The 12,643-nt window shown below is 50.3% G+C and overlaps 1 protein-coding gene across 1 annotated transcript; it reads left to right on the forward strand.

Annotated features, from left to right (window-relative positions):
- The first annotated feature begins 3,150 nt into the window (after positions 1–3,150).
- Positions 3,151–10,637, forward strand: PLPP2 (phospholipid phosphatase 2). Its single transcript, XM_036762349.1, has 6 exons — positions 3,151–3,281; positions 6,903–7,054; positions 7,621–7,898; positions 8,238–8,295; positions 8,447–8,623; positions 8,837–10,637. Exons 1-6 carry the CDS (start codon positions 3,230–3,232, stop codon positions 8,978–8,980), a joined length of 861 nt encoding a protein of 286 aa, XP_036618244.1. The 5' UTR covers positions 3,151–3,229; the 3' UTR covers positions 8,981–10,637.
- The last annotated feature ends 2,006 nt before the right edge of the window (positions 10,638–12,643 follow it).

Below are 12,643 nucleotides of genomic sequence, written 5' to 3' on the forward strand. Positions count from 1 at the left end.
TTGTCATATTGGGAATTGGGAAGCCTTGCTGCCTTACGAAAGCAGTGACAGCCTATGCTTAAGCTGTTGTTTGAGCTAAGGTCCTTTTAGGCAATGGCTCATTCCGTAGAGGTGGGCATTAATGAGGGCCTATGAGCTCAACACTTAGGTTCTATGACTCAGTGTAGTCCTGGGTTGGGGTCTGGCAAGCCTAGGGCTTGTCTTTGCCAACATAGTTCTGTCATTGGTATCTTCAGAGAAGTGAGTGTGTGGATAGATGGTTGTGTAGTTCCTGCCCCCTTCTGGAGAAAATCACAGATGTAGTTTGTAATTCTGGGTCCAGAAGAGGTATTTTCCCTAAAGTAACTTTTTGCCGTTGGTGAGATTAAGCAGCTACCAAATCTTTTGGCAAGTTAGTGCATTAAAAATTGGAAGGAAAAAAGCCAAGAAGCAATGGAAGTGGCTGAGAACAGCCACAGCTTTTCTTACCAGCTGATAAGTTTCTGCTTGCTGGGGGCAGTAGAGGGAGGGAGGACCCAACTGGGGACAGTTCTGATCTGTTTCAGAGACCTGACCCAAAGTAGAAAGGTCTTTACCCCTCTGAAGTTTAGTGGTTTCAAGGTTTTTCAGGGATCCGGGGTTCTAGAGTACTTGAGTATCCTGCTGCTATATTACTCGTTAAGGGGAGACCAGATAGAGCTGGAACCTAGCATTAACTCCCTCAGGCCATTATCTCCTTGGATTGTCACTACCAATGGAATCTGACTCAGACTGGGTATTTTTAGGCGTGCCTTCCATCATTTCAAATCTTTGGACATTTTAAATTGAGTTTGGTTTACACAAAATTTTTCAGTTGCACAACAGCCTGTTTTCCTATATGCAGTATGAGTACAATCTTCCAAGGATCCATGGAGACAAAATTTATCCAGGGTTCCTTCCTCTGGTTTTTGGAGACTCCTGCTGGACTGAATCTATTTGTTATGGTAGAAACAAAATTGATCCTCTTTTGTATGACAACCTCCACCCTAGATTCTCAAAGATGAGAATAGGTCAACAATCCTTGGGGTCTGTAAGTTGAAGGGTTAATTAGTTAATTAATCCTCTAACCATATTCCTAACATCACTACCCCCTCCATGAATGAGGAAAAAATTAGCTTGTCATAACTACATCCTATATTCCAAAGGAAAGTCCCTTGAGGGGAGAGGAAGTGGACTGAAGGAATTAGTTTGTTTTCCTTACTGAATTTGAGCCTTCCCTATGCTATAGATGTTTGCCTGTTGATGAGCCCACCCTCCCCATTATAAAATGGGGGTGGAAAAACAACCAAGTTTCTATTCAAAGGTTGTCTTTACAAAAAGCGAACCCTTAGCGACTGAGGCAGCTTACAAAGAGCATTCAGTGTAAGCCAGGCCATGCCACTCTGGAAACCCTTGTAAAGGATCTGAGGACTGCATCTAATGGAAAGCAAAGCGATGCTGGTGCGTGGTTTTGGCATGAGACTACCAGCGGCAGGTGGGAATTTTCCCCAACTTGGAAACATGCCCCTCTTATTCCACTTGTCCAGTCTACTACCCCATGGCACTGCCCAGTGGAGTCCAAACCCAATATTCTGTTGAGGGAACAACAGCTAAGGTAACGGGTAGTGGGTGTCAGAACCAAGATTTGAATCCAGGTTCTCTGACTTCAGGTTGTCTTCTTTCTGCTTTGCAATGCTGCCTCTCCAGTTCTTGGAGTGACAAGAGCTCTGGGTTAGTATTTGGGAATAACTATGTGTGAACAAATCCCTTTGGTTCTGTCTCCCCTTCTTTATGGACTGGTGTTGAACTGACCCAATTTTTAATTAATCATTAATCCTTAATGATTTTGAGGCCCCAGGAGAGTCCTTTCCTGGCCCCAGTAACAGCCTCACCTCCAAGCCTCCATGGATGAAAAGATCTTTCTACCTGGGCTATTCACAACCTTCAGTGTGGGGAAGTGGATGGCTATCATCCAGATGTATTAGGGACCTGGATTTTGGATCTCTCCATCCCTCCCTTAGAACCAAAGGTCAGAACTAGATGGAACTTTAGAACAATTCAACAAGCTAATATTAAGTACTTACAAAGTACTGGACCAGATAGAAATAAAAAAAATTCCTTACCCTCAAGGAGCTTGCAGGAGATGATGATAAAGTATGTATGTGAGAAATAGGATTCAAGGTACTATGCGGGCCTTAAAGACAAATGTGCTTCAATAAAATTGGAGAAGGAAGAGAACACTTTCTGTTAGGGGAAGAGGTTGAGGGGAATAGGGAGTGGAGGAAAGGTCTTCAAAGTGGCACCAGAACTGAGCCTTATGGAATGAATTGGAGAAAGGAGCGACTGAAGGCAGGAAGGCACTTTAACAAATATTGTGTGCTGTGATTATCCCAATTTTACAATTGCGGAAACTCAGATAAACAGAAGTTAAGTGACTTGCTGCAAGGTTGCTCACAGCTAGTGTCTGAGGCAGGATTGCCTTTGATCTGAGAAGTGAGTCAATTCCTCCAGAATTCCTCCACTGTTTCCTCCAGGAAGAAGAAGATCGCATTAGAGGGGATGCTTTGAGGGTGTCAAGGGATGTTGTCGGACCTGGAAGGACAATTTCCAGATGGTAAAACTGAGGCTTAACTGCCAAAATGACCTCTAAGTTAAGAAGCAATGGCATGAAAAGCCTTGGACTTTTTCAGGAGACTCGGGTCCCCAAGTCCCGGCTCTGCCACTAATACCCGATGGCCTCAGAGATCTCTGGGTGTCGGTTTCCCCATCTCCAAAACGAAGGGAAAGGAAGGGAATAAGCATTTGCACAGCGCCAGGTACTGAGCCAATCGCCTGACGAAAGTCTCGTTTGACAGAAGATACCTGGACGGGGCGGATCTCCCCGGGCCCTTCCAGTCCTAAGGTTGGCTTCCCGTCAACCTGCTCCTTCCTTCTCACCTCATTTCTTCCTCCTCCTTCTCCCTCCGGGGGCGGGACGGGGCCAGAGTCCAGCCTCCCCGCCTGCTCCACGCCTCTCGGGCGCCCGCCCCAGCCCAGCTCAGCCGCCATGTGACCCGCTCCCTTTCCCTCTCCTCCCTTTGGCCCAGACTGGTTGGCTTCCCTCCCTCTACGCCGCTCCGGCTCCAGTACCCGGAGCCCCCGCCCCGTCCGCGTCCCCCTCCCGAGGCAGAGTAGGCGGGTCTGAGCTGCGCTCGGAGTCAGCCGTCCAGGGCCGGGCTGGGACGGGCCGGGCATGGAGAGGAACAAGGTGTTCGTGGTGCTCGACGTGGTGTGCCTTGTGGTCGGTAAGCCGGGCGTCCCAGCGCCAACCCTCCCTCCTATTACCAGACCCCTCTCCCATCCCATTGTCCCCCCCCACCCCACCCCCCATCTCCCGCTGTGCCGGACCCAGCCATCTGTGAAGAATGCAAGAAAGGGCCTTCCTACTCGGACGTCTGCCCCAAAGGAGGTGCTCCGAGAGCCCAGACCTGAAAAGGCTGTAGCTGGGGAGCTTAAAGCAACACCCCGCCCCCATGAGTCTGAGGAAGGATTCCCCTGTGTAAAAGACGTGGGGGTGGGGTGGAGAGAAAGGGAGAGGGAGAGGGAGGGGAACGACCTCTGGAACAAACTACATTGTAACCCCAGCTTTGCGCCTGACTCCATGACTTTGGCTTGGGCGTTTAACAACCTCCTTCTCTCTGAGCCTCAGTTTCCCCATCTGTAAAATGAAAGGATTGGATTGCACTGTGTCTTTACAGATGTTATAATCTATAGCTCTGTGAGTAAATCCCCACCAATAATGGGGAGTTCCTTCGGAAGAGGAGGAAGTTGGCCCCTCTTCCAACCTGGGTGGATTGTGCCAGCCCCCCTTCCTCCTGTTTCTCTCCTTGGGGCAATGAATCATAGCAGGGAGGGAGCCCTGATCAGGGAGAGCTGTGCCTGACCAAAGCCTGGCCAGTGCTTGTAGGGAAGGGAGACCTTAGAGCAGAAGCCGGGAGGGCCGAGATCCGAATCCCACACACAGCACACACCCAGGACTTCGAGAGGGTTGACTGAATGAAATTTCAGGGTCTGGATCTCTTGGTGTCTTCCCTCCCTCCCATAACCATCTAACTTCCGAATTTGGAAGATTGCTTTAGCGACTTTTTCTGACCCATCCCCAAGCACTTCAGAATATAGAATGTCAGCGCTAAAATGGAGGTCATATAGACAGCAGTCTTGCTCCCCAGACAGGAAACCCAGAGTTTGAGACTTGCTCGAGGTCACACCGCCAGTTAAGCCCAGGACTCCTGATTCCCTGGCCAGGGCTCCATGGATTCCCAACAAACCCGAACCAAATATCACCCATACACCTGCACACTGGGACAGACCACAGCCAGCCGAGCTGGCCTAACCTCCTCCTGGGTTTCTGGCCTGGTCCAATACTGCTGCTAGCTGCAGAAATTGCTCCTCTGGGGAGACATAATTGTAGATCGTGATTGTGGGGCTTAGGGGACAGGTATGGGTTAATCAAAGCTCTGAGTGGCTGGGGGAAGGAGGGGGGCAATCGGAGCTGGGGACCCTGGCCCCTGCCTATCCCAAACCAGTCTGACTGGTTGGTTTTCCTGGGACGGGGAGGGGGGTGCTGCTGCTGACAGCCTGAGGGCCCCCTCGGATCCCCTCCCCCAGGGCCCAGACAAAGGATGAGTGTTTACTCCGGGGCTGACAGACAATAGCCTGGGAGGCTTGGAGCTGTGGGAGCCTGGGCTAAAGGTAGCCCTTTAAGGTGGCCTGGGGGAGGGGAATCTAACAGACCTGGGCTGTCTGGAGCTAATCCCTAATCCCTCTCTAATGGAGGATGTGGGAAGGGAGTGGTGGCCCTCTGGATGAAGTTAATACCTTCAACCCTGTTTTCTCCTTCTCCTGGAGCCCTGCTAGGGGCCACTGCTTTCTTTCAGTAAAATGCAAGGGGATTGGGGGTTGCATTAGTCTATATGGTCCAGTAAGTCTTTTCCTGCTCGGCGGTTTACCAGAGAAGGAGATAGAATACCAGACCCTCATTTTTATAGAGGAGAAAAGTGTATGCAGAGAGGGAGGATAACCTGGGGCACCTTCCCTCCTGCTGGGCCCCATGGCAGAGTATTCAGGACTTTAGACCACCCCTTTGTGGATCCATTACCCAGCCCTCACAGAAGGTCCCTTTTCCCTTACTTCAAACCTGTCAAGTCTGAGAACAGCTATGGCCCCTGAGGAAAGGGAGTCCAAGGCCTGTGCCTGGGTGAGGCTGGTCCAGTGGGCCCTGCCCTGTCCCACGCCTGAAAACCATCAGGAAATGTGCCACCTCTTGGGTTGAGGGCAAAGGGTAGACAGGGTGCTTCTGGGCATGAGCTGCCAGGGTGAGGGCAAGAACTCTGGGTCAGAAACGAGGAGACCTGAATTCTAGTCTTTACCACTGACTTGATCACTTGTGGCAGGTTCCATTCCTCTGGGCCTGATCTGTAAAATCAGAGAGTTGGACCCTATGATCTCTTAGGGGACACCGTCCCCCGACCCTAGCCCTGATATCCTATGTCCTAAGGTCCTGATTCTGACATTCTGTGCTCCAAGGACTCTCCCAGCCCTGACTTTGTATGTTCAAAGGGACCTCCCAGTGTTCTAAAGCCCTCCCAACTCTGACACTGTGTGTTCTAAGGACCCTCCCAGCCCTGACTTATTGTTGTTTGTTCCTCGAGGACCGTGACATCAGAGAAGGGATTGGATGAGTTGCAAGTGAATTGGATTTAAATGAGGGAGGGCTGTGCCAAGTCACCAGCCTCAGTCTCTCTTTCAGAGCCATCTAGGTCCAGGGGCCAGATATGGATCAGGATGGCTGGAGGTGGCCCTGGAGGCTGAGGGAGACCCTGGCCTTTTTAAGCTAAGGTCTTTCCCAAGTCTCAGTTTGTCTGAGGCAAAGCCCATTCATTGATTAAGGATAGGTAAGAAATGAGGCAAAGAATGGCTTCTATTACCTACTCAAAAAAAAAATTCAATCTGGGAGGGATAGACCCTCAGGGTTTCTGGCCAAAACAGAAACAACTGCTATTTACAGTCACTCTGAGCCATCAGAATCCAGATAATGACCTAGTAAGCCTTGGGCTGGGACCTTTTGTTGTCCAGTCTTTAAGAGCCTGAGTGATTTGGGTTTGTCATGGTCAATAAAAAAGAAATCTAGCCCATAAACCCCAAGATATCTTACTAGGTTTCAGTGATCGAAATTTATATTCTGTTGTGCAGAGCACCAACAGGTAAGGGTGGACAGTGGGAGAAGAGGGAGGGAGAAGAAGGAAGGAGCTGCTCTGCCCAATTGGAACTGGCCAGTTGGGTCCCCAGTGGTGCAGCTAAACTACTACTCACAGGTTGTTGTTTGTCTTTCATTCCGGAAGAGGACCATACATCAGGAAGAAAATGTTATGATTCACAAGTGAATTGGATTTAAGTGAGCCAGGGCTGTGCAAAATCACTAGCCTCACTTTCTCCTCTGGAGACACGTGGGTCTTGTGGTCAGATATAGATCAGGAGAACTGGAGGTGCCCACCTCCCCCTCCTAGCTCTGACATCCTGTGTTCTAAGGGCTCTCCCAGCTCTGACACCCTGTGTTCTAAGGGCCCTCCCATCTTTGACACCCTGGGTTCTAAGGGCCCTCCCAGCTCTGACACCCTGTGTTCTAAGGGCCCTCCCAGCTCTGACACCCTGTGTTCTAAGGGCCCTCCCAGCTCTGACACCCTGTGTTCTAAGGGCCCTCCCAGCTCTGACACCCTGTGTTCTAAGGGCCCTCCCAGCTCTGACACCCTGGGTTCTAAGGGCCCTCCCAGCTCTGACACCCTGGGTTCTAAGGGCCCTCCCAGTTCTAATATCCTGGGTTCTAAGGGCCCTCCCTGCAGTGATGTTGTTGTGTTCTTTATTCCAAGCTGCTCTGCCCTTTATCATCCTGACACTGGTGAACTCTCCGTACAAGAGGGGTTTCTATTGCAGTGATGATACCATCCGATACCCCTACCGCCCTGACACCATCACCCATGGCCTCCTGGCTGGTGTTACCATCACTGTCAGCGTCATCATTGTAAGGATGCCTTGCCCCCTGGGAGCAGCCAGTCTGAAAGGGAAGCTGGCCCTGAGGGAGGGTTGGGGGGACAATGAAAGGGGGGAGACTTTTTCTCTGATGAGAATTGATATTGCCTTGCCTGAGCCAGGAATACCACCACCTAGAATCGGGGAGATATTTAGGGGCAGCTGGCCAAAGGGGCCCAGTTTATGGTATAGGAAGAGGAATGGACTGGCAGGCAGGAGGGGAGAGAGACCTGTGCTGGGCACAGCTAAGCACTGGGGATAAAAAGAAGGGAAAAAAAATAGTCCCTACCTTCAAGGAACTGACAGTCTAATGGGGGAGACAACATGAGAACAGCCAGGAACAGGCATATAGCCAGTCATACAATTAGTGAGTGTCTGAGGCTGAATTTGAACCCTGTCCTCCTGACTCCCAGTCCAGCGCTCTGTCCACCACACCACCATGCCCTTCCTGAACTATCATGTCCCCTAGAAAGTTGAACGGTTTTTTGTCATTTCTGCCCCTTTCCTAGGTCCTTGCAGAGCCCCGTCTGTGTCCCCTAACCTCCTTTCCCTTGGCAGGTCTCATCTGGGGAGGCCTACCTAGTCTACACAGAGCGTCTCTACTCTCATTCAGACTTCAACAACTATGTGGCTGCCCTCTACAAGGTCCTGGGCACCTACCTCTTTGGGGCAAGTGTGAGCCAGTCCTTGACTGATCTAGCCAAGTACATGATTGGCCGTCTTCGCCCCAACTTCCTAGCAGTCTGTGACCCCGACTGGTCTCGGGTCAACTGTTCTGGCTATGTCCAGCCTGAGGCTGTGTGCCGGGGAAGCCCTGCCAATGTCACTGAGTCCAGGTAAGCCAAGGGGGCTAGGACCCACAAGGCACGCTGCCCAAGAGATGAATCTCCTCCATTGAGACCTGACTTCCCTAAGGCAGAAAGGATGAAATTCTGTTCTAAGGGTCCTCCCAGCTCTGACATCCTGTGTTCTAAGGGCCCTCCCAGCCCTGACATCGTGTGTTCTAAGGGCCCTCCCAGCCCTGGCATCCTGTGTTCTAAGGGTGTTCCCAGCTCTGACGTTCTGCATCCTTAGGTCCCATCAAGTGCATCTTTTCTGGGGTTGTGGGAGGGGTCAGCCTGAGCAGGGAGGGGAGACCGTTGACCCTCCAGGACATGATTTTGCTCCTGCCCTAGGTTGTCCTTCTACTCAGGCCACTCCTCCTTCAGCATGTACTGCATGGTCTTCCTTGCGGTGAGTGAGTCCTGATGGGCCCCTAGGACTCCTGAGTCTCCCAATTAGACCAGCAGCAAGAGGGTGGGAAGGGATGAGAGAAGAGAAGTGGGAGAGGTGGGAGAGGGCCTTCCCCTAGCCCAGGCTGTGAATAATTCAATCTTTCCTCTAGCTGTATGTGCAAGCCCGTCTCTGCTGGCGATGGGCACGGCTCCTAAGACCTACAGTCCAGTTCTTCTTGGTGGCCTTTGCCCTCTACGTGGGATATACTCGAGTGGCTGACTACAAGCACCACTGGAGTGATGTGCTGACTGGTCTCCTGCAGGGGGCGCTTGTCGCAGGGCTCACGGTGAGGGACTATGTCCACCCCTTAGGGCTATCTCTGGGCTCCCCCATCTTTGGGACATTCCAACCCTTCTCCTGTTCTCCTGTCTTCCTCTCCTGCTTCTTCCCCTTCTGTCCCAATGGTCTTTGCTCTTCTGGCTTTGCACATAGTAGACACTTAAGTTCTTTTTCATTAATTCATTCACTCATTGGCTTCACTGGCCTATTCCCCTTTCAGGTACGCTATGTCTCGGACTTCTTCAAGGTTCGCTCCCCTCAGCCCAGACCAAATGAGGAATTGGAGCGGAAGCCCAGCCTGGCAGTGGCTGTGACCCTCACTGAGAGTGACCAAAATCATTTCAGCTATGTGGGAGCCTCCTGAGCTGCCTCCCACCCTTCCCTGTCCTTCTGAATGGACATCCCTTGACCCTGGCCCTGCTCCAGTACTCCTCTGCCTGGGCCAGACTGGTCCTCTTTGCTCCATGTCCCTGGGCTTGGTCCTACTAGTTAGGGAGAAGCTGCTTTAAGGAACTGTGGTTAGGGGGGTCTTGTCCCCCACTTCCCATTTGGGACTGTAGGAGCTAAAGCAAGAGCCTGGAATGGAGGCAGGAAGCCAGGCTAGCGTATGCTATCTCTGGAAATGCCAGCATCCTCCACTTTGCTGGGGTGGGGTTGGGGGTGCAGCCTATCTCTTTGCTGTTTTTGTAATGTAACTTACATTGGAGTTTTTATTGAATTACAACAACTCTGGGGGGAATGGGGGACAGGTTCCCCCTTCCTCAGTCCTGGGCTAGCCTCTGAAAATTGAGGAAGGAGGAAGGAAAGGCTCCTATGTTCTCATTCCAGTCCTTTTCCATTTGCCTCTCCCTTATTCTGAAGACTTTGGATTCAGTAGCTTCCCAGAAACTGAAAGATTCCATTGCTGCCTTCTCAAAGCCCAGGGAGGGCAACCCTAGAGAGAAAGAAAGCCATGGAGTCCTCTCTCTCCACTTCTAGCCTGCCCTTCTGTGATTCAGCCCAAGAGGACCCCCCAGAAGGAGTAGCTGCTACCCCTAATTCCTAGCTCAGCCTCCTGGGCCGCCCTAAAATTCTTATCCAATTTGGAAGGACAGAGAGAATGTCTGAGCTGGAAGAGAACTCAAGAAAGTCGAACCCCTTTGTTTTATAGATGGGGAACTGAGTCAGGGACCTTTGGGAGGTCACCAAATGAGTCACTGTGTTGGATACAGAACAGGAATTCCTCATCTCCCCAAATCCTAGCCCAGGGCATCCATCCTCTTCAACCTGCTCAGCTGAAGAGCACCCCTCCTCCCCGCTGCCTTCTCTCACAGACTATTTCAGGATTCTTTCTGCTTGGAAAGATAGGCTTCCTTGACCCTGAGCCCCAGGCCTGGAGCTGGAGGAACCAGTCTGGGCACTTCAAAGGGATGGAGGAGGGAACGATGTGAGCTTCTCTGCCCCAACCTTGGGCCTCTTGGGGCTAGGAATTAAGGCCTGAATGAGCTTTTATAGGGGTGGGCACTCATGCACTGGCAGTTCCTCCCTTTCCAACCCAGGTCCACCTGCCTCTGGATGGGCGTAGGTATGTGGGGCTGTGGAAAAATCCTGTGCTGGGATCCTGGAGATTCCATACTTGGGCCACTAACTTGGAGAATTTCCTTACCCGTTCTTCAGCTCACTTCCCCATCTAACAACTCAGGTCCAGAAGAGATGGTCTACAAGGCCCCTGGATTTGGGGGAGCTAGATTCCAGCTCTGCTGGGTGACCTTAGGCAAGTAACTGTTTCCAGCAGGATTCTGTGATTACACTTCAACAAAGGAGCTGTGTCTTACAAGGGTATATCAAGCATGTCTGCCATGCTCCCCAGATGACTTTTCTCTCCTTGAAGTCAGTAGCCAGAGAGGAAGGGGAGGGGAGACGGGGACAGCAGGAAGAAAAGAAGCCAGTTAAACCTGGAGTTCAGGAGACTTGAGTTTAAATCTGGCCTCAGATGCTTGCCAGCTTGATGTCCCTTGGTCTGCCTCAGTTTCCTCATCTGTAAAATGGAGATCTTAATAGCACCTATCTTCCAGGGTTATGGAAGGATAAGTTAATATTTATAGAATGCTTTGCCAACCTTTAAGTACGAACTATATTTGTGAAGAGAGGGTCTGTTATTTGGAGCCAAGATCAAAAGGTCCACATCCCTCCACTCTCTCGATCCAGCCTGAAAGCCTCCCCATCTGAATTGTTCCTGAGGCTTTGGTGCTATCTCCAGGAGGCCCCTGGTAAGGGGCACAGTTGTTTCTGGTAGGGTAACATTTCTATTATCACATATTAACCTTTATCAGGCGCCTAGAGCCCTGGAGCTAGAAACTGGCTTTGCTTTTACTGTAGAGGGGAGGGGGGTCTGGGTTGCTTCGTGCATCCCGGGGGTAGCTTAAGGACAAAGGGAGGAGGAGGGGGATCAGTGACAGAGACTTAATAGTAGGCAAAGACCAACCTGACTTAGACTCCTAGCATGCCACAGCCAGTACTATAATACCCAGGCTTCCTCTTTCCCAGCCCTGGGCTCTTAAAAATGCCTGTGAAGGTGAAGAGATTGGGGCCTGAAGGAAAGATCAGAGCGGCTTTCCTGGTCCAAGAGCAGGGCCGTGGTTCATTTGACCCCTTTGGACTGAGATGTTGAATGTGTCTGTGTGCCTACTATGGGCTGGCCAGTCTGGCCTTCTTGCTGTTACCCGTATGACACACCCCTGCTCACCTAGCCCAAGTGAACTATGTCCTCAGATACTGAAAGAACTGGAAAGAAGGGATTGTTGAGCCACTGTAATATTTGAATAATTGCAAGACGGTGTTGGCAAGGAAAAGTGTAAATGTCCCAGTTTTCAAAAATAGGAGAATGGAGCCTCCAAAATATAGGTCGGTGAACTTGACTTTGAGTCCTATGGAGATTATAAAATGGACATCAAATAGATGGTTAATGAATATCTAAGCCAAAAGGGCTTCAGCAAATATAGCTTATGTCAAAATAACCTTGTTTTCCCTTTTTGGACAAAGTATCTTAAGTTGGAATTCCGTAGAAATAATTTACCCAGATTTTGGCGAAGAGTTCAATTAGGTCTCATGTACAATTCTTCTGGAAAAGATGGAGAGGTGTGGACTAGATGATCACATATTTAGAGTCAAAGTTGGTTGTTATTATTTAACATCAGCCTAGCCAGTGAGTGTCCAGTAGAGTGAGTGCTTCAGTGATCCATGCTTGGCTCTGGGCCATTCAACATTTTTATTAATGATGGTTAAAAGTGTTGATGGCCTGCTCATCAAATTTTCAGATGACAGAAGATGAGAAGAATAGCAGCTAACCCATTAGGTGATACCACATAAAAAGATCTTGAAGGCATGGGGGCCTGAAGCTAATCCATTGGAATGAATTAGGGGTAAATGTAATATCTTACATTTGGGTTCAAAAAGTCAATTTCCCAACTACAGGATGGCGGGGACGTTAGACAAAAGATATGAAAATACCTCCAGGAGGTTTTAGTGGATTACAAATGTAATAAGTCAGCAATGGTGTATGGCAGTTGGAAGAAAGCTTTCTCAATCCCGGGCCACGTTGACAAGACAAAGTTTTCAGGAATAAGGAGGTGATAATAGCCCCCCTGTATTCTGCCTTAGAGCACACATGGAGTACCATGTTCAGTTCTAGGCACTTCAGTTTAAAGATAGTGATAAGCTGAACAGTGTCTAGAGGAAGGCAACCAGGATAGTGAAAGGTCTGGAGCCCATGCTCCATGAACGAGAGTTTGAAGCACCTGGAAGTGAGGGTGGAGAGAAGACAGGAGCCACTGAAAGCCTGGAAGGTGTGGAAGAGAGGTTAGACTTGTTCTATTTGGCCTGGAACCAGGAGCCACGTGGATGGTGTAGAAAGGTAGAGTGAAGCAGCATCAGCATGGAGCTGTCTCCGGTAGAGTGGGCTGCCCCTGCTTGCGGGGCTTTAAGTAGAGATTAGATGGCCCCTTCAGGTGGGTTATAGTGAGGATTCCCTTTGGATATGGATTGGACT

Source organism: Trichosurus vulpecula, chromosome 1 (assembly GCF_011100635.1).
Source record: "Trichosurus vulpecula isolate mTriVul1 chromosome 1, mTriVul1.pri, whole genome shotgun sequence".
Taxonomy (NCBI): domain Eukaryota; kingdom Metazoa; phylum Chordata; class Mammalia; order Diprotodontia; family Phalangeridae; genus Trichosurus; species Trichosurus vulpecula.

Bases quoted from the DNA above. Each gene is read 5' to 3' on its own strand.
- PLPP2 (XM_036762349.1), top strand. From the start codon at position 3,230: ATGGAGAGGAACAAGGTGTTCGTGGTGCTCGACGTGGTGTGCCTTGTG. The intron at 3,282-6,902 runs GTAAGCCGGGCG...CTTTATTCCAAG, and splicing joins CGTGGTGTGCCTTGTGGTCG to CTGCTCTGCCCTTTATCATC. The intron at 7,055-7,620 runs GTAAGGATGCCT...TTCCCTTGGCAG, and splicing joins TCACTGTCAGCGTCATCATT to GTCTCATCTGGGGAGGCCTA.